The 26,665-nt window shown below is 43.7% G+C and overlaps 1 protein-coding gene across 3 annotated transcripts in view; it reads right to left on the reverse strand.

Moving 5' to 3' along the window:
• Nucleotides 1–26,665, reverse strand: part of MAP3K13 (mitogen-activated protein kinase kinase kinase 13) — a 229,474-nt gene that overhangs the window by 94,841 nt on the left and 107,968 nt on the right. For all 3 annotated transcript variants that reach the window (XM_073551551.1, XM_073551553.1, XM_073551552.1), the window contains exon 2: nt 7,876–8,433. In XM_073551551.1, the coding sequence (XP_073407652.1) occupies nt 7,876–8,353 (478 nt within the window). In that variant the 5' untranslated portion in view covers nt 8,354–8,433. The remainder of the gene's footprint in view (nt 1–7,875; nt 8,434–26,665) is intronic.

Raw genomic sequence — 26,665 nt, forward strand, 5'->3', positions numbered from 1 at the left:
TCCTGTTCTGCATCATCCATATTTGAATAAACAGTTCTGCCTAGAGTTGGACGCATCCTTGTTAGGAGCTGCTGTGCTCACTCAGAAATCTTCCTTGGGTCGCCGCATGTCCTGCGGTTTCTTCTCTAAGGCCTTCTCTGCTCCAGAATGTAACTACTTCATTGGTGACCGGGAGTTACTAGACATTAAGATGGCTTTAGAGGAGCGATGATACCTGCTGGAGAGCACACTCTATCCTGTGGTCATCTACACGGACCATAAGAACCTTGCATACATCCAATTCTCCCAGAGACTTAATCCACGCCAAGCCATGTGGGTTTTTTTGCCCACTTTAACTTTTTATTACATTTCAGGTCCGGTGACAAGAATGTCAGAGCCGATACCCTCTCTCGCTCATTTCTGTCCAGGGACCAAGAACAGGACCTTCAATTAATCATTGAACCGTCCAAGATGGTTACTGTCACTCCAGTCAGCCTGTCGCGAATTCCCCTAGGAAAAACCCTTGTGGCTGAATCTTATAAGGAGTAAGTTTTGTCATGGGGCCACTCGTCCATGGTGGCTGGTCAGTGGTCACGCAGGACAAAGAAAGACAACAATTGATTTCTCACCACTACTGGTGGCCATCCATGAGGAGGGAGATCTATGTTTACGTGGCTGCCTGTCCGATTTGTGCCTGCAATAAGGTTCCCAGACTACTACTTGCCCATTCTCTCCTGCCATTACCCGTGCCGTCTGGTCCACGGCAGCACATAGCAATGGACTTCATTACAGATTTTTCAGTATCCGAGGGTTGCACCATCATCTGGGTAGTCGTGTAGCACTTATCCAAAATGACACATTTCTCCCCGTTGTCTGCTCTTCCGTGTGTTCCTGAACTGGCTGACCGCTTCAAACATTTTCCGTCTGCATGGATTTCCTCATCACATAGTGTCCGATCGAGGTTCGCAGTTCACTTTCAGATTCTCGCAAGCTCTCTGTAAACATCTGGATATTGTATTGGACTTCTCCTTGTGTTATCACCCTCAGTCCAATGGGCAAGTGGAGAATGTCAACCAGGTCCTGAGCAACTACTTGCAACACTTCATCAATGCCCACCACAATGACTGGGTGAAATTACTTCCCTGGGCTGAGTTCTCGTACAACTATCACAATGGTGAAGTCTCGGGAGAGTCTCCTTTCTATGTTGTGTTCAGTCAGCAACCCCAGTTTCCCCTCCTGGTTACAGTTCCTTCTGATGTTCCTGCGGCACATGTCCTCTCCAAGGATTTTGTAAAGTCATGGGAGGACACCAAAGCCACTTTAGAATCATCCTCCGCCCGTATGAAGAGACATGCAGACAAAAGGCGCATGGACCCTCCATGCTTCCGCCCCGGTGACAAGGTATGGCTCTCGTCCAGGTACGTCCGAATGAAGGTTCCCTCTTACAAGTTGGGTGCTCATTTTATTGGGCCTTTCGAGGTGCTGAGGCAGATCAATGAGGTCTCTTACAAACTGAAGTTGCCTCCTTCATTACAGATTTTGAATTCTTATAATGTATCTCTGCTGAAGACGGTCATCCTGAACCCCTTCTTCAAGGAGACCAGTACCACGCCTGTGCCAACTGCCTCAGATGATGTTTTTGAGGTGGAGAACATCTTGGCCATGAAGAAGGTGAGAAACAAGACCTTCTTCCTTGTCGACTGGAAGGGATTTGATCCCGAACAGAGATCCTGGGAGCCTAAAGAGAACATTCACGCTCCGATTCTCCTTCGGAACTGCCTTGATGGCCTGAAGAGGGGGCGTAAAGGTGGTACTGATAGCACCACGCTGGATCCATGCTCTGACAGGCAGGGTCTCCGGTGTGTCACTTCACTCACCCACTCTGTGGTCGGTTCTTCCCTTCCCCATGCTCTGCATGCTTCCAGCAGAGTTTCCAGACGGGCCCCCAGCCATGTCCTTAGAGCACGCTCGCACACGCGCTCCAGCCCTCTTAAAGGGCCAGCGTGTGCACTTGCTATTTCCTCCCCAGCCAATGGCTGTGGGGAATTATGTATATATTGCTTCCTCCTCACTGGGGAGGTGCCTGAGCAACCTTCTTGTTCTGCAGTCTTTAGTTTGCAGTCTGCAGATTTTATATATATACTGTATATATATATATATATATATATATATATATATATATATATATACAGTGGGGCAAAAAAGTATTTAGTCAGTCAGCAATAGTGCAAGTTCCACCACTTAAAAAGATGAGAGGCGTCTGTAATTTACATCATAGGTAGACCTCAACTATGGGAGACAAACTGAGAAAAAAAAATCCAGAAAATCACATTGTCTGTTTTTTTTTCATTTTATTTGCATATTATGGTGGAAAATAAGTATTTGGTCAGAAACAAAATTTCATCTCAATACTTTGTGATATATCCTTTGTTGGCAATGACAGAGGTCAAACGTTTTCTGTAAGTCTTCACAAGGTTGCCACACACTGTTGTTGGTATGTTGGCCCATTCCTCCATGCAGATCTCTTCTAGAGCAGTGATGTTTTTGGCTTTTCGCTTGGCAACACGGACTTTCAACTCCCTCCAAAGGTTTTCTATAGGGTTGAGATCTGGAGACTGGCTAGGCCACTCCAGGACCTTGAAATGCTTCTTACGAAGCCACTCCTTCGTTGCCCTGGCGGTGTGCTTTGGATCATTGTCATGTTGAAAGACCCAGCCACGTTTCATCTTCAATGCCCTTGCTGATGGAAGGAGGTTTTCACTCAAAATCTCACGATACATGGCCCCATTCATTCTTTCATGTACCCGGATCAGTCGTCCTGGCCCCTTTGCAGAGAAACAGCCCCAAAGCATGATGTTTCCACCACCATGCTTTACAGTAGGTATGGTGTTTGATGGATGCAACTCAGTATTCTTTTTCCTCCAAACACGACAAGTTGTGTTTCTACCAAACAGTTCCAGTTTGGTTTCATCAGACCATAGGACATTCTCCCCAAACTCTTCTGGATCATCCAAATGCTCTCTAGCAAACTTCAGACGGGCCCGGACATGTACAGGCTTAAGCAGTGGGACACGTCTGGCACTGCAGGATCTGAGTCCATGGTGGCGTAGTGTGTTACTTATGGTAGGCCTTGTTACATTGGTCCCAGCTCTCTGCAGTTCATTCACTAGGTCCCCCCGCGTGGTTCTGGGATTTTTGCTCACCGTTCTTGTGATCATTCTGACCCCACGGGGTGGGATTTTGTGTGGAGCACCAGATCGAGGGAGATTATCAGTGGTCTTGTATGTCTTCCATTTTCTAATTATTGCTCCCACAGTTGATTTCTTCACTCCAAGCTGGTTGGCTATTGCAGATTCAGTCTTCCCAGCCTGGTGCAGGGCTACAATTTTGTTTCTGGTGTCCTTTGACAGCTCTTTGGTCTTCACCATAGTGGAGTTTGGAGTCAGACTGTTTGAGGGTGTGCACAGGTGTCTTTTTATACTGATAACAAGTTTAAACAGGTGCCATTACTACAGGTAATGAGTGGAGGAAAGAGGAGACTCTTAAAGAAGAAGTTACAGGTCTGTGAGAGCCAGAAATCTTGATTGCTTGTTTCTGACCAAATACTTATTTTCCACCATAATATGCAAATAAAATGAAAAAAAAACAGACAATGTGATTTTCTGGATTTTTTTTTCTCAGTTTGTCTCCCATACTTGAGGTCTACCTATGATGTAAATTACAGACGCCTCTCATCTTTTTAAGTGGTGGAACTTGCCCTATTGCTGACTGACTAAATACTTTTTTGCCCCACTGTATATATATATATACACACACATATATATAAATACTTCCTTCTCACCCCCACTGGGGGTTGTCTTTGTTGTCCTTTCTCATTCTTGGGTCCTCTACCAGAGGTCTGGGAGTTTGTATATATACAGCTCTGGCAAAAAATTAAAAGACCACTTTCAAATGTTCAGTTTGTCTGATTTTTCTCTTTATAGGTATATTTTTGAGTAAAATGTAAATTGTTCTTTTAGCCTATAAACTTCTGACAACATGTCTCCGAATTTCCAAGCAATAAATTTTGTATTTTTTTCTGACAAAGAAAAATGGTCAAAATTAAAAAAAATAAAAAAACAGTGCTTAGACCTCAAGTAATGCAAAGAAAAAAGATCATAATCATATATATATATATATATATATATATATATATATACACACAGTCATATGTAAAAGTTTGGGCACCCCTATTAATGTTAACCTTTTTTCTTTATAACAATTTTGGTTTTTGCAACAGCTATTTCAGTTTCATATATCTAATAACTGATGGACTCAGTTATATTTCTGGATTCAAATGAGGTTTATTGTACTAACAGAAAATGTGCAATCTGCATTTAAACAAAATTTGACCGGTGCAAAAGTATGGGCACCCTTATCATTTTCTTGATTTGAACACTCCTAACTACTTTTTACTGACTTCCTGAAGCACTAAATTGGTTTTGTAACCTCATTGAGCTTTGAACTTCATAGCCAGGTATATAAAATCATGAGAAAAGGTATTTAAAGTGGCCACTTGCAAGTAGTTCTCCTATTTGATTCTCCTATAAAGAGTGGCATCATGGGCTCCTCAAATCAACTCTCAAATGATCTGAAAACAAAGATTATTCAACATAGCTTTTCAGGGGAAGGATACAAAAAGTTGTCTCAGTGATTTAACCTGTCAGTTTCCACTGTGAGGAACATAGTTAGGAAATGGAAGAACACAGGTACAGTTCTTGTTAAGCCCAGAAGTGGCAGGCCAAGAAAAATATCAGAAAGGCAGAGAAGAAGAATGGTGAGAACAGTCAAGGACAATCCACAGACCACCTCCAAAGACCTGCAGCATCATCTTGCTGCAGATGGTGTCACTGTGCATCGGTCAACAATACAGAGCATGCATAACGCCTTTTGTATGACCAAACAACTCAATCTTTGTTTCATCAGTCCACAGGACCTTCTTCCAAAATGTAACTGGCTTGTCCAAATGTGCTTTTGCATACCTCAGGTGACTCTGTTTGTGGCGTGCTTGCAGAAACGGCTTCTTTCGCATCACTCTCCCATACAGCTTCTCCTTGTGCAAAGTGCGCTGTATTGTTGACCGATGCACAGTGACACCATCTGCAGCAAGATGATGCTGCAGGTCTTTGGAGGTGGTCTGTGGATTGTCCTTGACTGTTCTCACCATTCTTCTTCTCTGCCTTTCTGATATTTTTCTTGGCCTGCCACTTCTGGGCTTAACAAGAACTGTACCTGTGTTCTTCCATTTCCTTATTATGTTCCTCACAGTGGAAACTGACAGGTTAAATCTCTGAGACAAGTTTTTGTATCCTTCCCCTGAAAAGCTATGTTGAATAATCTTTGTTTTCAGATCATTTGAGAGTTGTTTTGAGGAGCCCATGATGCCACTCTTCATAGGAGAATCTAATAGGAGAACTACTTGCAAGTGGCCACTTTAAATACCTTTTCTCATGATTTGATACACCTGGCTATGAAGTTCAAAGCTTAATGAGGATACAAAACCAATTTAGTGCTTCAGGAAGTCAGTAAAAAGTAGTTAGGAGTGTTCAAATCAAGAAAATGATAAGGGTGCCCATACTTTTGCACCGGTCAAATTTTGTTTAAATGCAGATTGCACATTTTCTGTTAGTACAATAAACCTCATTTGAATCCAGAAATATAACTGAGTCCATCAGTTATTAGATATATGAAACTGAAATAGCTGTTGCAAAAACCAAAATTGTTATAAAGAAAAAAGGTTAACATTAATAGGGGTGCCCAAACTTTTACATATGACTGTATATGCACACACCAACACACACACAGTCATGGTTGAAAGTGTTGGCACCCTTGAAATTGTTCCAGAAAATGAAGTATTTCTCTCAAAAAAATATTCCAATTACACATGATTTGCTATAGACATGTTTATTTCCTTTGTGTGTATTGGAACACAAAAAAAACGAGAAAAAAGGCAAATTGGACATACTTTCACACAAAACCTCAAAAATGGTCCTAACAAAATTGTTGTCAACCTCAACTTAATATTTGGTTGCATACCCTTTGGAATAAATAGCTGCAATTAATTGCTTCCTATAACTATCAACAAGCTCCTTAAACCTCTCAACTGGAATTTTGGGCCACTGTTCTTTTGCAAACTGCTCCAGCTCTAATATTTGAAGGGTGTCTTCTCCCAACAGAAATTTTAACATGTCTACAAATGTGTTCAATGAGATTTAGATCCTGACCCATTGCTGGCCACTTCAGAACTTTCCAGCACTCTGTTTCCATCAATTTCTGGGTGCTTCTTGAAGTATGTTTGTGGTCATTGTCCTACTGGTAGACACATGACCTAGGGACACAAAGCCAGCTTTTTGACACTTGGCACTACATTGCGACCTAAAATCCTTTGGTAATCATCAGATTTGAAATGACTTGCACACAGTCAAGGCACTCGATGCCAGAAGCAGCATAACAACCCCAAAACATCTTTGAATCTCTACCATATTTCACTGTAGGTACTGCGTTCTTTTCTTTATAGGCCTCATTCCATTTTTTATAAACATCAGAATGATGTGTTTTACCAAAAAGCTCTATCTAGATATCATCTGTCCACAAGACACTTTCCCAAAAGGATTTTGGCTTACTCACCTACATTTTGACAAACTGCAGCCTAGCTTTTATATGTCTCTGTGCCAGCAGTGAGGTCCTCCTGTGTCTTATGCCCCAGTGTTTCATTTCATTAAAATGTTGATGGATAGTTCACGCTGACCCTTAAGCACTCTGATCTTGCAGGACAGCTTGAATTTCTTTGGAACTTGATTGGGGGTGCTTATCCGCCATCCGGACTATCCTGCATTGCAACTGTTCATCAATTTTTCTCTTGCATCCACGTCTAGGGAGATTAGCTATAGTGCCATGGGTTGTAAACTTCTTGATTATGTTGCATGCTGTGGGCAAAGAAACACCCAGATCTTTGGAGATGGACTTGTAACCTTGAGATTGTTGATCTTTTTCATTAAATTTTGTTCTCAAATGCTCAGACAACTCACTTCTCTTTCTGTTCTCCATATTTAGTGTAGCTCATACAGCAATACACACATTGCAAAGATTAAATCAACTGTTCCCCTTTTTTCTGGTTTCAGGTGTGATTTTCATATTGCTCACACCTGTTCCTTGCCACAGGAGTTTGAACAAGCATCACATGCTTGACACAAAGTTGTTCACCCACAATTTTGGAAAGGTGCCAACAATTTTCTGCGAAATTATGTCCAATTTGTCTTTTTTTTCTCATTTTTTTGTTGTTCCAATACATACAAAGGAAATAAACACATGAATAACAAAACATCTGTAACTGCAATAATTTTCTGGGAGAAATGCTTAATTTCCTGGAACAATTTCAATGGTGCCAACACTCTCTTTCCCTCTCTCTATATATATATATAGCTACAATGATCTGTGATTCAAGCTTGGGGTATGTACACTTTACATTTTATAGACACTGGTGTAGCCTCAGGGTTTTGGAAGCAGAAGTCGCCATGGTTTTTCCTGAAATGTCCTCTTTGTCCTTTATTTTGCCTCCATTGTCTTTTTTTTTTTTTAAATTACATATAGAATAATGGCAGTTTACAAACGGAAGCTGCCAGATGAATGGACCGATAACTTCTTTTAGCCACTTTATGACATTCAAAGTCTAAAGCGGCTAAGAGAAATTAAAACACAATGAACATGTGCAGAGCGAGTAGTTCTGACATTGTGTGCATTTGCTTCATTATTTAAAACATTTATTGAGTGCTTTTTCAGTGGTACCAGACAAAATCTGCCTGAAACAGACTTTGTGTGAACATACCCTTATAAGCTGAGTATATAGAGGTTTCTTACCTTGCTGTTGCAGTTTATAATCTGTAGAATAAGCCTTGCCTATCATATTCCATACAGGCCTCAGACAGCCAAAGAGTCCCTCCAAGAAGCCCCCATTTCCACTCCCGGAGCGACTAAAATGTATCTTGATGTCTTCAGTACCACTATTACTGCCTCCATCGCCTGAGTGACTGCTGCCCTGTGGTGCAATATTCTCCACTTCATCTTGATCCCTCAGCTGCAAAACACTGTTCTCAAACTGATCCCTTGAGTCCTCACTGATGGAAGTCAGAACTGCTGCAGTGATGGGGCTGTTGGCATTTTCTAAGTTATCACACTTCTCCAGAGTCTCTTGAGACTGATGGTGACCAGATGTGGTGTGATCGCTATATCCCACCATGTACTCCTTATCTTCCCGTATTGCATCAACAATAAGATTTGGAGAAGATGACCAACTCAATGGTTCATGCGGACTGGCCATGGTACCATCGATGTGCATGGGGCAGCCAACCCCAAGACACCAGATCTTCAGATGGTTTGTTCAGCTTAGCTTGGGAACTGAAAGCAGCTCACATCGACCTGTAAAGAATAAAAAATATTTATAGTAAATATATAATATCTCTGATTGAAAGCATACTTCAAACTTTATCACACATCAAAACTCCCAATCCCATCAAACTTATCAGTATCGACCAGTGTCGCTTGTACGTACAATATCTACAACAGCTCTGATGACCTGTTTTAGGAGACCTCAACGGTTTGTTCCATCTGAACTGGAGAAAAGTCTGTAGGATATCAGTCGCACAGACTTATCTATTATGTTAAGAAATGCCATGTGTACATACACATACATTTTTTTGGGGGCCATGTTTAATTACACAATGATTTTAATGAACCCTTATGATATATTATAGGGATGTGCTTCTCTTCTACCATTGTCAAGAGTTAATCTACAGAACAGCTTAATTACAGTGATGGTAAATTTCATCTATGGACAGAAAAGCCAATTAGTTAAGTAAATAAATGATATGACTATAGGTGGTGTCTGCTTTTGCATGCAGATTCCGCCCATGCCCTGTGCAGCGCTCACATTCAATTACCCATAATGCACTGTACAGGAATTAACAGAGCGTGACTGTATCGGAGCAGAACCTCTGGTGACAGCTGCCTACCACAGCCTGTCCTTGGGTGGAATAAACCCATTCAACTCGAAGTTCATTAGAGACGTTCTGCAGGTTTATGGGAATGCGAAGACAACCCTGCTTAATGACATACCCTGCAGTCCAGGGGCTGCGCTCTGTGCTCTGACATTTTTTTTTAAATCTTTTAGCAGTGTCTTAAATAGTTTTGCAAATGCATATTTTAAAAGCAGCTTCAGAAAAAGAATAGAAAGCATTGAATAAAAATAGTAAAGAAAAGCAGACAATTTTCCAGCCAGGTACAATAGAAAGATTTGCTGTGTGTATCATGCACTAATAAAATATTGCTTATACTTAGGTCAAATTGTTGATCTCCCATAATGATGTCCATTTCTAGGAAAGCTGAGGACAAGTAAAATAACTGCTACAAGTTGTCATCTCCCAGAATGACAGCACATCGCTCTAATCAATGTTAGCCCCTTAAAGAAAATGGTACAAGTTTGTTGTATATCCAACTTTTATTTCAGTTCAGGAGGGTGGAATGAATAAAAATAATTCCGGGATTATTTTTTTGTGTTCATCTATATAAAAAAATAAAAAGCAAAAGCAGCAGCAGCAATGAATCCAAGTGCATTGCTTCCAGGCAAATTCCAAAACTTCAATATTAGGACAAAATAAAAAATAAAATTATCTATATAAATGTAAGGAGAATTGATGTGCACATAGTCAAAATTGTGAGGTGCAGGTGGAAGGGGGTACTAGCCCCTGGAACACATTACTAGCCCCTGGAACACATAGAGAAGAATTTCACCGCACACTCTTATTTCATAGATGCCATTATTTTATTATCACATGAAGGTAAAACAGACATTACGTTTTAACCCATTCCCGAGTCTTTATCACACAGTCACTGGTGGGGATGTAAGGGTACTGGAAGTGAAGTTCGTTGGATGCAGTGAAGAACCAGAGGCAGAGAAGGGGTTAACAGAATTTACTTTAAACAGGATATTGAATACAAGGGATACTCTGCACAGGGAGATGAAATCAACAACGAATGGCACAGGAACACTGAGCGCAACAACAGACTTCGCACAAAAACACAATATTTGGGAGGAAGGGGTGTAAGAAAAAGGTAACTTATCGCTTGAAGTCCTTGTTGGGGAGAGGCTGGAATATCTCCCGTCGGCGTCGTAGATTGTGGACAATGTCTCTGGTTCTGTTACAGAGGAACAAAATGCACTGTCTCCCAACTGTGCCAATGTATCCTGACTCGCTTCGCTTGAGTACGTTGGAATGTAGAAACAGTCTCTTGTCTATTCCTTTGGGATGACGCAGAACAAGAGCAACATGCAGGTTCGCAGGCCACGGCAGCGTGCAAAGCTTTAACAGACTCGCTATGAACGAGTAAAATTATCTTTCACTTGGAGCGAGAAAGACCTGACCGGTACAGGAACATCCGTGGACAGTTCAGTCAGGACACAGTCTGTTGGTAAGTCAATAGGCAGGGAACTAGAGGATGCGGTGTTCGCAGTCGGAGCAGTGGGGAGGGAGACAACCTTCTCCTTGTGCTCCTGTCGCCTTCCCGCCAAATCCCCCTCGCTCCCGTGCTCAGCCCCTTTTATCTCCCCTACACCCCCTGCTATCCAGTGCAAAGGTCCTCCCCAGTCAGATGAATCGTCCCCGGCAACAGTGGTGATAGTTCCAGCCCCAAAGTGCACAGGGAACCGCTGACTCTGTCACGGCTCATCTTCTTACACCCCCACTCTCTTTTCACTCGCCATTCCACGGGTGATGCATCTTGCGAAACACTAGACTGTTAAGGGCCTGTCACACTAAGCGATATCGCTAGCAATATCGCTATAACTTGTGACATTATAGCGATATTGCTAGCCATATCGCTGTGTGTGATGCTTACCTACGACTGGCTCCCCCGCTGGTTATCGCTGATCGCGCGAGATCGTCCAGGACTGTTTCTCGTCGTCAGCTTCCTGCGGTGCTTCCTGTGGAGAGACAAGTGACGAGCGTGGAGCAGGGCGGGAGGACGTCAGGATCGCCTAGTGTGACAGGTAAGTAGCGACCCCCGACCGCTGCGATGTCGCTGGTGAGATCTGCCTGTGTGGCAGCTCACTAGCGACCACTTAGTGATGCACCAGCGATCCTGACCGCGTCATATCGCTGGTCGGAATCGCTGGTGCATCGCTAAGTGTGACAGTACTTTTACTTGTCTCTTTTAGCAACTTGTTGCCAAATGAACTGATCCTGATTTTAACGATTGGGGGATTGTCCAGCCGCTGTGCGTTCGGAGTGACGTAGATCAGAAGGAATAGTGGAGTTTTCCCACGTGACCACACCGGGTTGTCCTAGTGGAGTCAACGTTGGGTCTGTACCTGCTATAACGTTTTCTTCCGGTGTCTCAGGGCCCTGACTAACAGGTGAATCCGTTGTTGCTCGGTTCTTTATTATTCTTCATCTTCCTCTGTCATGGGAGGCACCACCTCAGGAATATCAGTTGTTTCTTCCTCTTGTATGGGGTCTTCTGAGAGGCATGGCCAGAGCATACTTCTGTGTACTACCCGAGTCGGAGCATTCTCTTCTCCTTCTGGATAAATCTCTTATACGGGTCCTTCTGTACTGACCTGACGCTTCACTCTGTAGGGCCTACTTTCCCACTGGTTTTCCAGCTTGTCCCATGGATGTTTTTTCTGCACCAACCTGAAGATCTGTCCCCTGCAGAGGGAATTTCTCAGGGTGCTCCAACTTCTGGAGCCGAGTCTGTACTAGACGATGTAAGGTCTGCAAATGGTGACGATGTTCTCGGACTCAGGTAGACACCCCCGTCCGTGGGTAGTCCTTCCCCAGGTCCAACTCTAGTTGTGTGACTTCTTTCCCAGTTCGGCCGAACAGCAAGGAGTAGGGCGTGTAAACGGTGGTTTGGTGGACTCTATTATTGTAGATTCACACAAGCTCAGACACGTAAATCAGGCCACCGAGCCTTCCGATCTTCTTCTAAGGTCCTTAATATCTGGATTAGAGTACGGTTAAATCGTTTGCAGGCCCCACTTCCCTGAGGGTGGTACAGTGAGGTATGAGACCTGTCAAACTGATAGATCTGTTGTAGCTCATCCATTACTCTTCCCAAGAAACAGGCTACTTAGTCAGAATGGATCTGCTGCGGGTACCCATAGACCTGGATGAAATTTTTACAGATGGCATGTGCAGCAGACTCAGCCATTTGATCCCAGGTGGGTGTCACAACACCGAACTTCGTGAAATGATCTACCATCACTAGACAGTGGTTGAATCCTTGATGTGCGAGCCCAATGGTCAAGTAGTCGATGGTCAATAATTCCAGGGGGTTCTGATGTCAATATAGTTTGTGTAGGAGCTCTTTATTCTAGGGATTTGGCCAACTCACATGCCCGACAGAGTCTAGCCTCTTCTACCGCTTTTCTCAACCGATGGTGATAGACAAACCACTGTAGACACTGGAAAGTTTTTTCAAGACTGAAGTGAGCCCCTTTTTCATGAGCCTCAGCGGTTACTGTAGTCAGCACTGTCTCCGGAATCACCTCCTGCCAGGAGGCTCCCAACTCTTTTTGCAGTTGGACCTCCCGATATAACAGCTCATTTCTCATCTGGAGGTGCTCCCACTGCCGGAGTATCTTCAGCGCTTCTGCAGTCAGAGTACTCCTCTGTTATTGACTGGGCAGTTTCATTAGTGTTACCCATTGTCTAAACAGAGCAAGTTCATGGACTTCCTGCTGCAACCGGACCCACTCATCCCGAGATCTTCCCACCACTCCTTCATGGTGGGGGGTCTGTATCTGGTCCAGCATAGCTGTCTTCCAGAATCAGGGAATCTCCTCCTCCAGCATCTCATCTTTACTCTTTCCCGGTATCACATGTCTTGCTCTGGACAAGGCGTTGGCATGGGTATTCTTCGCCCCCCTCCTGTAAGCAATTCTATATTGAAACTTCTCCATCTGGGCCACCCAGCGCTGTTCCAGGGCCCCTAACTTAGCGTTCTCCAGGTACGCTAACGGATTGTTATTGGTGCGCACCAACACCTCCGAGCTGGACAGGTATTCTGCGATTCTCTCCGTCATAGCCCACACCAACGCAAGCAATTCCAGCTTGAAGGAATTGTAGATGTCCGGGTTGCACTGGGAATCGGGAAGGTACCGACTAGCATAAGCAATCACCCTCTCTTTCACGTCCTGTACCAGTGACAAACACAGCCCTAAGTCCGTGCAAGCTCCCATCGGTGTGGAGAATGAACGGTATAGAGAAGTCCGCATAGGCAAGCACCGAAGCTTCGGTCAGCGTCTTCTTCAAGTCACGAAAAGTTTTCTCCTGCCCTTCCTCCCATCAGATGGACCGGCCCTTTGCATTCGGGGTACCCCTTTCAGAAGCTTGAGCAGAGGTTTCACCACACTGGCAAAGTTCTTCACGAAACAACGATAACACCCCGTCAGTCCCAGGAACGCTCGGACATCTTTTTCGGTCTCCGGGGTCGGCCAATCCTGAATCACCACGATTTTCTTCCGTGACGGCTTCACTCCTTCAGCTGAAACAACATGGCCCAGATACTCGATCACCTTTAGTCCATATTTCTGCAGATGGCTCAGCACTTGCTCTAATCTCTGCAGGTAATCTTCAAACGAGGCAGCATATACTATGATGTCATCCAGGTAAATGAATGTGGCCTCAAAATTCAAATCATCTAAGCACCTCTCTATCAATCGTTGGAAGGTACCGGGGGCATTGGTCAGGTCAAATGGCATCCTATTGAATTTGAAGAGGCCCATAGGTAGTATAAAGGCCGTCTTCGCCCGGTCCTTCTCTGACATGGGCACTTGCCAGTAACCAGCGTTGAGAAAAATTTGGCTTTCCCTAATGCAGGCAGGGATTCCTCTATCCGGGGCAGAGGGTATGAATCCCTCACAGTGCAGGCGTTGAGTTTACGGTAATCTGCACAGAACCTCAGTGTCCCCTCATTCTTTCGCACCAGCCCAATGGGGGCTGCCCACGAACTTTGGCTCTCCCTGATGACACCCACTTGTATCATCTGTCCGAGCATCTCTCTTACTTCCTGATATAACTGAGGGGAATTTGCATATAACATTACCAAATGGGTGCTGTATCCCCATTGGTATTTCGTGAGTAATAGCCGTAGTGCAGCCAAAGTCATCCTCATGATTTGCCAACATGGACTTGTATCGCCCCAGTAACGCTTCCATCTGTTGTACTTGGGTGGGCGTGAGTTCAGATAGTTCAGCGCGCATCTGATCTAGTATGCGCTGACCCTCCTGGATGTATTGAGACTCTGTTGTTGGAGAAGTTTTCACCTTTACTCACCACGGGACTCCTGGATTAACTGCCAACTGTATGGCCTGGGGCGGTATGATTTCTTCAGGCATGCCCACTATCCATGCCACTTCACCCCTGTGTGGGACGAGAATTTCCTCATCTGTCAAATTAACGCAGCATACAAGCACCGTCCCTTCATGTACAATGGCCAGTGTCCATGCCATCAAGATTCCTGCAGGCAATTGCTCAGTTACAGAGGCTTCCAACTTTACTTCTACCCCCTCTAGTGGGGCATGTGCTCATACTGTCAGAGTCAATATGGCCTGTTCTGGTGGTAGGGTGAGTTTAGTAGAGGCCGGCACAACCACTTTGGCTAGAGGCCTTTCCTAACGTTTCCCCATGGCCTATCTTTAGGAGAGGTCATCAATGTCTGATCAGTGGGGATGCGACACCCGGCACCCCTGGCGTTCAGCTGTTCTGATGTTGACCAGAACTGCTCAGTTATGGAGCTACAGTGCAGCACCAACTACGGAATAGTGACCGTGGCCGGGTACTGCAGAACCATCCCCTATTCATTTGAATAGGGACGGATGTACATTACCCGGCCACTATACAGCTGATCCGTGGGTTTAACGTTTGTTTCACCCCCACCCATCAGACATTGATGACCTATCCTAAGGATAGACCAACAATGTAGAAATAGTGGACAACCTCCAACTTTCTCAGAAGCATGAAAAACTAAGAAACAGCCAAACATAATTTATGACAACATTACATAAGAGGACAGTTGGGAACCTATAATACAGGTCTTGATGTTATGGAGTAATACTCTTGATCTGTTTGCTTTACTATTTTCTACCCAATTGAGAGCAGTGCTGGCTGTGTACTATCTGATCAGGAGAGCCGTTCTGTGTAAATATCTGTACACTTGAACATCTTGTAGGATGGCCAAATCAAACAGCATGTGACAGGGACCAGGTAGTGTGAAGAGACCAGGACTTCTATCACAAGGAGGGAGTCAAAGTACAACCCAGGTTTCATGGTATCGCACTCTTGTGTGCTGAGAAAACATTACAAGCTGTACAAATAAAGGCAATGCTTTCTGGCCATGTGGAACATTTATTACTTATATCAAATATACTAAATTAATAATTTAAGTTGTGATAGAGTATTCAAATATTCACTACAGTCTGAGAAAGTATTAGTGAATTCTCAATTATTTTGTATGTACCAATGACGAAGGAACTGATGTGTCTGAAGATACAGTGAAAAGCACTGCAAAATATTGTGGTCTTTTTTAATAAATAATACTATTGCTCTTCTTCTTCTGGGTATCTTATGAAGATATAGTAGATATCAACTTCTTAGGTCAATTACGTGTTTTATATTTGGATAATACAGTATGTTGACACTCCTCATACTTTAGCATAGCATTAAAAATGAATACGGAAAAGCCAAAGTTGTCAGAAGACAAGCATGTGTGTCCCCCTTATTACATGGATCGGCACATTGCTACACACTCTGATTGCCAGGAGGCGCCATACTCTGAATATTATATTTAATGGTGCTCCATCTCTTTAACAATAATGCTATGCTGAGTTCCTTACTGTCATGCTTACACTTTCTAGCATATTTTTCTGTATTATTAGCTGTTCTAGGCATCTCCTTTTGTATAGCAGCCGCCAGCTTGATACTGCGGGCATTACCTGGCACTCATTAATATTTATTATTTCTCTGCGTGTGCCATGCCTGCATCCGGCATGAATAAAGAAGGTGTTCTATAATGTACACAAACACAGCACATCACCTGGGCAGCAGGTAAACACAGAAATAAAAACCGGGAAATAGTTCTTCTCCGAGAGTTATTGTACTGCTTGCAGGCAGTTTCTGCTGACCTATGAGCTCCATAACAATGCAGTTTCACAGATCTTCACAACAAATAAACCCACGGAAGGGACTTTCACAGTATTGATCTCAACCATCATATTAGAGCTAATAATACACTTATTTTTTTGTTTTTCATTTTTTCCTAAAAGTCTCCTATAGCAGTCCCATTGTTTTCAATGGAAAATGATAGAAATGCAATTAAATCGCTGTCTAATAACAATGGCAGACAGGGGCAGGACAAGCTCTCTTGGTGTCACAGACCAATGTTTCAAATGTGCCTCCCTCCTATGGTCTCAGAAATTCAGCATGATCTTTGTGGAATTGACAGTCATTTAATTGCTCCACTGATCCCGGATAATACCTATCTCTATTTTTATTAGACAGTGAAACCTTTTACAGATGACTTAAAGTTGCTTTCTCAAAGAAAACTGTCAGTTTGCAAAATGTCTTGGAACTCTAAAACGTCATAGGACATCTAGTCCAGATAAAGGAGGTAGCCTTTTTAGACTGGTTCTACTCTGTGTACATATAAATAAATATATACATATAATACAGACACACATACATAAACATAAATATACATATATACTAGCTGAAGAGCCCAGTGTTGCCTGGGCATAGTAACTAACTGGGGTTAGTTATAACAAATTATGATGATTATATTGCACATAAAAACATTTCACATCATATATTCAACACAAATTAAATAAAGGATTACCTAAGTATTAATAGTATTTTATTTTCAACTCATTCAAGAGCTTTTTGATAAACAACATTTTTGTTTTTTTGTTTAGGTGCAAAGATGAACAGATTTTTGGCAGTTCCAACTGTTGTACAGGCCAAGTAAAGTTGACCATGAGAAAAGCATGGAGATTGCAAATCGATCCCTACTACTTTCAAGGACTGTCCCTGAGCCTTGTTAATGGACATTGCAAATACCAGTTGAAGTAGAAACTGAAGGCTTTTAAAATCAAAAGGCAAATCAGACGGAATGAGTGGAATTCTTGGAATGAAAATGTCCTCTCCTTTGGCACATCCTGTAGCTGAGCTGTGTATCTAATCCTATCCTGTGTGATACACAGCTCAGCAGACTGTATCTAATTTTGTCTTGCGTGATACTGTCTGCTAAACTGTGTATCTAATCCTGCCCTGTGTGAAACTGTTTGCTGAGCTGTGTATCTAACCCTATCCTGTGTGATACTGTCTCCTGAGCCGTGTATCTACTCTTATCCTGAGTGATACTGTCTGCTGAGCCGTGTATCTACTCTTATCCTGAGTGATACTGTCTGCTGAGCCATGTATCTAATCCTATCATGTGTTATACAGTCTGCCAAGCCGTGTCTCTAATCCTATCCTGTATGTTACTGTCTGCTGAGCCGTGTATCTAATCCTATCCTGTATGATACAGTCTGCGGAGCCGTGTATCTAATCCTATCCTATATGATACAGTCTGCTGAGCCGTGTATCTAATCCTATCCTGTGTGATACTGACTGCTGAGCCGTGTATCTAATCCTATCCTGTGTGATACTGATTGCTGAACCGTGTATCTAATCCTATCCTGTGTGATACTGTCTGCTGAGCCGTGTATCTAATCCTATCCTGTGTTACTAACTGCTGAGCTGTGTATCTAATTCTATCTTGTGTGATACAGTCTGCTGAGACGTGTATCTAATCCTATCCTGTGTGATACTGTCTGCTAAGTTGTGTATCTAATCCTATCCTGTGTGACACAGTCTGCTGAGCCGTGTATTTAATCCAATCCTGTGCGATACTGGGCTCCTCCTGCTGTCTGTGTCACAGGGTGGTCTGTGTCGGCACGGTAATAAATTGTGTTATTTCCAGCTTTACAAAAGGACGATAACACCATAGAAATGATAAGAATAATAGGTCTCAGGCTGGTTTCACATTTGCGTTTTTTTCGCGGTAATTTAGCGCTAAATAGCGCATGCGGTTTTTTTTCCTATACTTTGCATGGGATGCGCTTATGTGCGCATACACATGCGTTTGTACGCGTTTTACCGCGCATGCGTTTTTTTGCGGTATGCGCTCGGGCGCACAAAATGCAACTTGTTGCATTTTTTGTGCGTCCGATTTGCCTCAAAAAAACGCATGCGCGCGCAATGCGTTTTTTTACAGCAAGACACCCATTATAAGTCTATGGTGAGCATATGTGCGCATTGGCATGCTTATGTATGCGTTTTTTTGCACATGCGTTTTTTTTTTTACCATTAGTTTAGACAATGGAATTTAGGGGTTTGGGTAAAGTTAGGGTTAGTTAAGGGGGTTTAGGGTTAGGGTTAGGGTCAGGGTTAGGGTTAGGGTTAAGTATGGTTTGGTTAAGGGTTAGGTCAGGGTTAGGGTTAGGGTTAGGGTTAAGGTTAAGTATGGTTTGGTTAAGGGTTAGGGTCAGGGTTAGGGTTAGGGTCAGGGTTAGGGTTAAGGTTAAGTATGGTTTGGTTAAGGGTTAGGGTCAGGGTTAGGGTTAGGGTTAGGGTCAGGGTTAGGGTTAGGGTTAAGGTTAAGTATGGTTTGGTTAAGGGTTAGGGTCAGGGTTAGGGTTAGGGTTAGGGTTAAGGTTAAGTATGGTTTGGTTAAGGGTTAGGGTTAAGTATGGTTTGGTTAAGGGTTAGGGTTAGGGTTAGGGTCAGGGTCAGGGTTAGGGTTAGGGTCAGGGTTAGGGTTAGTAAAGTCATGGTTTGGGTTAGTGTGAGGGGCCACCTAATGTTGGAAAAAAACGCAAACGCGGTAAAAACGCACTAAAAACGCATACAAACGCATAAAAACGCATAAAAGCGCTGCGTTTTTTTCATGCATGCTCATAAAAATGCTTGAAAAAAACGCAGCAGTTGTATGCTTTTGTATGCGTTTTTCAATGCGTTTTTTTGCGGGAAAAACGCGCTGCATAAAAAAGCAAGTGTGAAACAGGCCTCAGTTACCACAACTGTCTACAAGGAGAACTGTTGCTCATAGCAACCAATCACAGCTCAGCTTCTTTTAAACAGCTCTGGTGAAATTAACGATGCTTAGTGATTGGTTGCTATATGGAGTGGGCATGGCTGATACACACAGACACTCAGTTTTCTATAAACTTCCTTCACCCCCACTGGGGGTGGTCTTTGTTGTCCTTCCTCATTCTCAGGTCCTCTACCAGAGACCTGGGAGTTTGAGGGTTCTGCGCAGGATCTTAGTTGTTCCCAGTATTGCGCATTTCTGGACAGAGAGCTCAGATGTTGCTCCTGGAATCTGTTGTAGCCATTCTTCCAACTTAGGGGTCACTGCTCCAAGTGCTCCTATCACCACTGGAATCACTTTTGTCTTCACCTTCCACATCTTCTCCAGTTTTCCTTTGAGGCCCTGGTATTTCTCCAGCTTCTCATATTCCTTCTTCCTGATGCTGCTGTCACTTGGCACTGCCACATCTATTATCAATGCTGTCTTCTGATCCTTGTCTACTATCACAATGTCTGGTTGGTTAGCCAACACCTGCTTATCTGTCTGGATCTTGAAGTCCCACAGGATTTTAGCCCTTTCATTCTCCACCACTTTTTCTGGGGTCTCCCACCTGGACTTAGGAGGACTTAGCCCATATGCTGCGCAGATGTTCCTGTATACAATTCCTGCTACTTGGTTGTGTCGTTCAGTACACGCTGTTCCTGCTTGCATTTTGCATCCTGACACTATGTGTTGGACGGTTTCTGACGTTTCTTTGCATAGTCTGCACCTTGGGTCTTGTCTTATGTGGAATATTCCTGCTTCTATGGATCTGGTACTTAGTGCTTGCTCTTGTGCTGCTATTATTAGTACCTCTGTGCTGTCTCGGAGTCCAGCTTTCTCCAGCCATTTGTAAGGGGGTGGCATTGCTATGGACCATAGAGACAAGCTGCCACTTTAAGAGACAGCACCCCCCTTGGTTAGAGCAATGGGACATTCTCTCTCCCCTGCAGCAAAGACTGGGTGGTTTCTTCTGCCAGCACTGGAGAAGGGAGGGGCTGCTTTTCTGTGTGTGAGGAGAGAGCCGAGATTTCTGCAGGAAGCAGACGTGCCTGCCTGGAGCTATGAGGAAAAGAACGTTTAGTCTGAGACTGTGACTTTGTAAATTATTTTGGGGATAACAAGTTGGCTTCCCTGTGTTGCCGTGAGGAGCCACGAAAAAAAGACAAGAAAGGAATCCAGAGGAGGGAATCCACCGTTTCTAGGAGCATCACTGGACCTGCACACAAGGAAAAGACCATGTTGCACAGAGCTTCCAGGAAGAAGTGCGCACCGTCTTGCAAAGCTGAAGGCCCCCGGGAATGTACTGAGATACCAACGCTACTGTGAGTGTTAACCTTTTCTGTGCACATGCTAGGGTTTAGGATAGGCTGCAATAGATAGAGCACAGCAGCCGTGTGGCCTGGTTAGCAAACGCCAGATAGGTTATAGTTAGTTTAGCATCATACATTACTTTACTGTGTTGTCTTGCCAGTTGGATAAATATACTGAGCTGTTATAGTTGGTGCTCGGTGCTGTTTGATGGCCCTGCTAAAGAATATTATCCTTGTAAATTGTCTGTTTCCATAGCATACCCCTCTTTCTGCATTTTCCTAAACACTGCATTCCTTGCCTGTCAATAAAATAACCCTTTGTTGCTTGCACCTCATCTTGTGTACCATAGTCTCCCTGCATTGTGGTGGTCACCCGGCCATCACTTCACATTGGTTTGATTTCTCCATGTCAGCCACCTCCATTATCTGTCGATGGTACATCCCATGCAGCAGCTGTCTTGCCATGGCGCTTCATGTTCCTGTTCTTCCTTCTAGATCTGTTGTTGTTGCTGCCTTAGGCTTCCTCTCAGCATCCCATCTTTTGGCGCCATTCTTCTGATGTATTCCTGGATACTCCTTGTTTCATCCATGATGGGCTTGGATGCTTATCAAGCCTCGACCACCCCTCTTTCTGTTGGTATGCACTCTTTGAGTGCTAGACTTAGGGTAGAGACCTTCATGCATTGTGAGGAGCTTTCGTGTCTTCACATCTGCAGCTTCCATCTCTTCTTTTGGCCAGCACACTATGCCAGCAGGGCATCTGATAACGGGCAGGGCATATATACTGATGGCATGGATTTTATATTTCCCATTGATGGTATTACTCTTACTCTTTGATGGTATTTGCTGCTTTCCTTTCCTCCTCATCATTGTTACCGTATCCCTGCGGGATGCCGAGATACTTATAGTATGTCTGTACATCTGCTATGTGCCCTGCTGGTAATTCCACTCCATCGGTCTTGACTACCTTGCCTCTCTTTATTACCAACTGGCCGCACATCTCCAATCCAAAGGTCATCCCGATGTCTTCACTGTAGATCCTTGTCAGGTGGATCAGTGAATCGATGCCTCGTTCTTTTTTCGCATACAGCTTCATGTCATTCATGTAGAGGAGATGGCTGATGGTGCTTCCACTCTTGAACTTGTATCCATAGCCAGACTCTGTAATTATCTGAGGAGGTTCAAGCCTATGCAGAACAGTAATGGAGACAGTGCATCACCTTGGTATATGCCGCATTTGATGGTCACTTGTGCTAGTTGTCTTGAGTTGACTTCCAATGTTGTTCTCCATTGAGTTTCTGAGGAAAGTTCTTAAATTACTGTTGACATTGTAGAGAGCCAAGCATTCACAGATCCATGTGTGTCGCATTGAGTCATAGGCTTTCCTGTCGACAATCCAGGCTGTGCTGAGATTGCTCTTTCTGGATCTTGAATCTTGAGTGACTGCTCTATCTACTAGGAGCTGGTGCTTAGAGCCTCTGGTGTCGGTCCTGATGCCTTTCTGAGCTGGATTCATATACTGGTTCATATGGTTCTGTAGCTTGGTGGCTATTATGCCTGACAGGAGTTTCCATGTTGTTGTAAGGCAGGTTATTGGGTGGTAGTTGGATGGACCTGTTCCTTTATGAGGATCCTTCAAGATCAGCACTGTTGTACCTTTGGTTAGCCAAGCTGGATGGTGGCCTTCTTCTAGCATTTGGTTCATCTGCTTTGCCATGTCTTCATGTACCGCTGTTAATTTCTTTAGCCAGTAGGTGTGGATCATGTCTGGGCCAGATGCTGTCCAGCTCTTCATGTTCTTTACTCGATTTTGGATGTCTGCTTCTGTAATGGTGACTGGTTCTTGCTCTAGGTAGTTGCTGTGTTTCATTCTCAGATCTTGCAGCCACATTGCACTGGTTTTATGTGATTTTTCCTTCTCCCATATGTCCCTCCAGTATTGTTCAGTCTCTGCTATTGGTGGAGTTGCTGAATTTGCACTGTTGTTCTGTAGCTGGGAGTACACTTTGGATGGTTCATTGGAGAACAGAGCATTTATCTTCTTGGATTCAGCTTCTCTAGTGTATCTCCCTAGTTTTGCAGTTATTGCTGTGAGCCTTTGCTTAGCAGCCTCTAGGGTTTCAGTTGGGGTCAGGTCTTTGTACTTGTCCAGCTTGGTCTTATTCTTGATTTTTACACCATTCTGTATTTCTGTTAGTTGGCTGACTTCCCTTCGTGTCACCTTGATTTTTGTCTCCAGCCTTCTTTTCCAAGTGGGCACATACTTCTGAGGCAGTATACTACTGAGGCAGTAGTATTAGTTTGAGTTATGGTGGTGGTAGGTATTGATGCAAGTACTCTCTTGGCATCTTCTAGCATACTGTCTGGTGGAGTTTCTTTGCTGGGCCTTGGCTGTCGATCTCTGGTATTGATGGTATTTATTTTATCTAAGATCTTCTGTTTCAGACCAGCTGCAGTACTCTCTAATTGCAGGATTGGATTGGGATCTTCAAGGGGTTGCACATGTTGTTCTTCCAGGTCTTCATGTATGGAGGATCTGCAGTGCAGTTGATCCATTTCAAGTTGTGATAATAGCCTTCTCTTTATGATATTGAAACATTGGGTGACTATTTGTTTCTCAGTCAGTGGACATGCAGTTCTTATATCCATCCAGAGTTTCCTCATACGCTTCATATATCCTCTCTCATTTGATCTGCTGTTATAGTAGCATTTCATCAGATCGAGGTTCTCTTGCCTTGTCCATGAATGGTTTGTTCCAGTAGCCCATTTATCATCAGATTGTCCTGGACACTCACATGTTTATTGATGTAGGCACTATAGTGTTAGTAGTCTTGCCTAGTGACCACTACTGGTTTATTATGTAGGGCAGAGCCAGGATATGAACCCCACAGACCCCCCTGTTTGGCAATTATGCACTTTTATATATATACACAGTGGGTACAGAAAGTATTCAGACCCCTTTAAATTCTTCACTCTTTGTTTCATTGCAGCCATTTGGTAAATTCAAAAAAGTTCATTTTTTTCTCATTAATGTACACTCTGCACCCCATCTTGACTGAAAAAAACAAATGTAGAAATTTTGGCAAATTTATTAAAAAAGAAAAACTGAAATATTTATCAGAATAGAGCTGCAGAAATCCATTCACATGCTACAAAAACAGCCCATTCAGAGAAATAGAAAACATTTTCAGTTACGGTAACTTATCCATACACCCTCCGATAGAGAAGTAATGTCCAACGTGATGGGTTCACCTTACAATCCTGTATGTTTTAATGTATGCTGACATACCAAATAAAAGGATGATATTTTCTTGAAGGTGTGTTTCTATCATGAAGTCATTCTCATTGCGGTGTACAGCGTGGCTTCTCGGCATACTTTCTTCAGTCTCAAACCCTAAATTACACCTCACACTGGCTGGGAGCATATGATTCGGAGAGCAGGCTCTAAGTCCATAAGCACTGGTAATCCTTCCAAGAGTCACACTAAGCGGATTTGGTTGAGCCAGTGCCGGGAAGATCGGATTTCTAGACCTACATTACCCTCAATCTATTACTCCCTAGAGTAAATCTGACAAGCAGAAATTTCTGATTCAGGGAAATAAAAAATACAGATCCTGCAAGGAAAGGGATTAGCGGAACAGACACAGAAATCAAAATTGGGCAAAGCAGAAAATCCACTAAAATCACAACAGTGTGGATTAATAAAGACAATATAGGTGAAATGTTCCAGCAGATATGGATTGTGAAAAAATCATTCTTATAGGGCACAAATGCATTTCAGCTTATTATCTTTAATTTGTCATTGACTTTTACATAATAACTGTTATATACAACAATAAAACACTTCAATATACATAGTTCTGAGCAAGGAAATGTCTTTATGTGGTGGCAAAGATCTTTTTGGTGGCCTTAGAAGAGAAAAACAAGCCTAGACTTGTGGTCATTCCAGAAAAACTTTGAGCCAAAGGATATATTATTTGTATGTTTGTATGCAGAAGGACCGGGCTGGGGGTACCTTTCTTGCGCCGGGTCCGGAACTGTCGGGGCTGTCTCCTCTGTTGTCCGGGGGAACGCTTAAGCAACCGGACCGACCTTTGCACTCATCAGCAGGGGGCATAGTTAGCTCAGGGAGAGCCGAGCATGCGCAAAAGCGAGCAGACTTGGCGGGAACAGATAGCGTGCGGCAGGGAGAAGGAAGTGCCTGCTCCTGAGAATCCCTTCGGCCACTGTAGACAGAGACTTGAAGTGCCCCCGCTGGGTCTCACAAACCAGGCGTGTGTCGCGCTCGTCCAACTTCAGAGAAAGACCGGGTACGGTGCCGTGAACTGTGCCCTGACTCCCTGGTCCATATCTGCTGAGCCACAGTGTGTCTGAACTGTGTTTGTAGCCAACGCTCTACCCGTGATCCCAATCCCTGATTTCCGAACCCTGATGGGGTATCAGAGACGATGAACTGTCGCCGCCTGGATGCCAGCGGAACAAGCCTCCGCTGACTGCTGTCGGCATCACCGCTCCACAACGTTGAATCCAGCACCTGGAATGCTACTGACCGGATAATTTATCCTTTAAGAACTCGTTTTCTACCTGATCAACGGTGTTGGTTCAATCACCTTATTTCCTTGTTTGTTTTCCCCCATTACTGCAATAACTCTGCAAAACTGCTTAACTCCCTGCATGGAGTATATCCCTGTTCAAGTAAATACGTTAACCCTTGATCTGTTTCCCGTCTGTCACTGCATCCCACAATCTGCTCACATGTTTATAGAATGGTCCCCTGGCAGTAGCATAGCTACTGGGGGGGCAGAGGGGGCAGTGGCCCTGGGCCCCACGTTCTGAGGGGGCCCTCCTGGAACTACACTACCGCAACTGTATCGGCGTGCGCAGTTACATTCTGCGTCAGAGCAGGGAGAATCGATCTCCCTGCTCTGCCGCCCGGCCACTATGGGGCCCCTGAGCAGGCTGTGGGGCCAGCTGTATCGGCATCTAGCTTTACGCTCCCTCTCCCATCATCCCCCTCTCAGCTTCTGACAGTGGGCGCGCTGACGTCACTACCTTTTTGTAATGGGGGGTGCATTATAATACAGAGGCTGCCTATGGGGGTGCATTATAATCCAAAGACTGCCTATGGGGGTGCATTATAATCCAAAGACAGCCTATAGGGGTGCATTATAATGCAGAGGCTGCCTATAGGGGTGCATTATAATACAAAGGCTGCCTATGGGGGTGCATTATACTACAGAGGGTGACTATGAGCACATTGAGATCAATGTTTTTCAATGGGACAGTACAGATGAGCAATTGTTTCCATAGACTGAATCTGCGTGTGAAAAAAAAAATCACAGCATGCACTAGTTTCTTCCTTAAATCGGATGAGACTCACCAAATCAAGTCTATTCTGTTGACTTATGGAGCCACAGTAAAGCATCTGATTTTTATGGATACAATGTAATACAGTAACATAGGAAGCTATAAATGGTCCCGAAGGGATTAATAACTGCCGTAAAAAAAAAAAAAAAATCGGATTGTACACGAAAGACAAGTGAGAAAAATATTGTCCACATTTTCTGGATGAAATTCTGAACTATTTATACGCTCATGTAGTTTATGTATAAGGCCACGTGCACACATTCAGTATTTGGTGAGTTTTTTACCTCAGTATTCGTAAGCCAAAATCAGGAGAGGAAAAGTATAATAGAAACACGTCACCACTTCTGTATTTATCACCCACTCCTGGTCTTGGCTTGCAAATACTGAGGTAAAAAAATGACCAAATGCTGAATGTGTGACCGAGGACATACACAGCTTCCTGAAGGCAGCTCCTTTGCTGAGTGCATTTTCTGCTTTAGGTCTGTGGACATATTAACTAGATCTGCTTAATGTCATGGCTGCTGCAAAACCACAAAAAAAAAAAGCACGATCCTTATCTGACCTAAGAGCAGCCTAACGGGTAAAGAGAATTTCTAGAAAACTTTCTTTGCTGTGAATTATACAGCTATAAAGGAAAATAAGTGATATCTAGGACACAGTAGCCCCTTAGAACAGGGTTCCCCAACTCCAGTCCTCAAGGCCCACCAACTGATGATGTTTTCAGGATTTCCTTAGTATTGCCCAGGTGAAGCAATTATCACCTGAGCAATACAAAGGAAATCCTGAAAACATGATCTGTTGGT

This window comes from Dendrobates tinctorius, unplaced genomic scaffold, assembly GCF_039654945.1.
Source record: "Dendrobates tinctorius isolate UK_male_01 unplaced genomic scaffold, ASM3965494v1 ptg000177l, whole genome shotgun sequence".
In the NCBI taxonomy this organism is placed as follows: domain Eukaryota; kingdom Metazoa; phylum Chordata; class Amphibia; order Anura; family Dendrobatidae; genus Dendrobates; species Dendrobates tinctorius.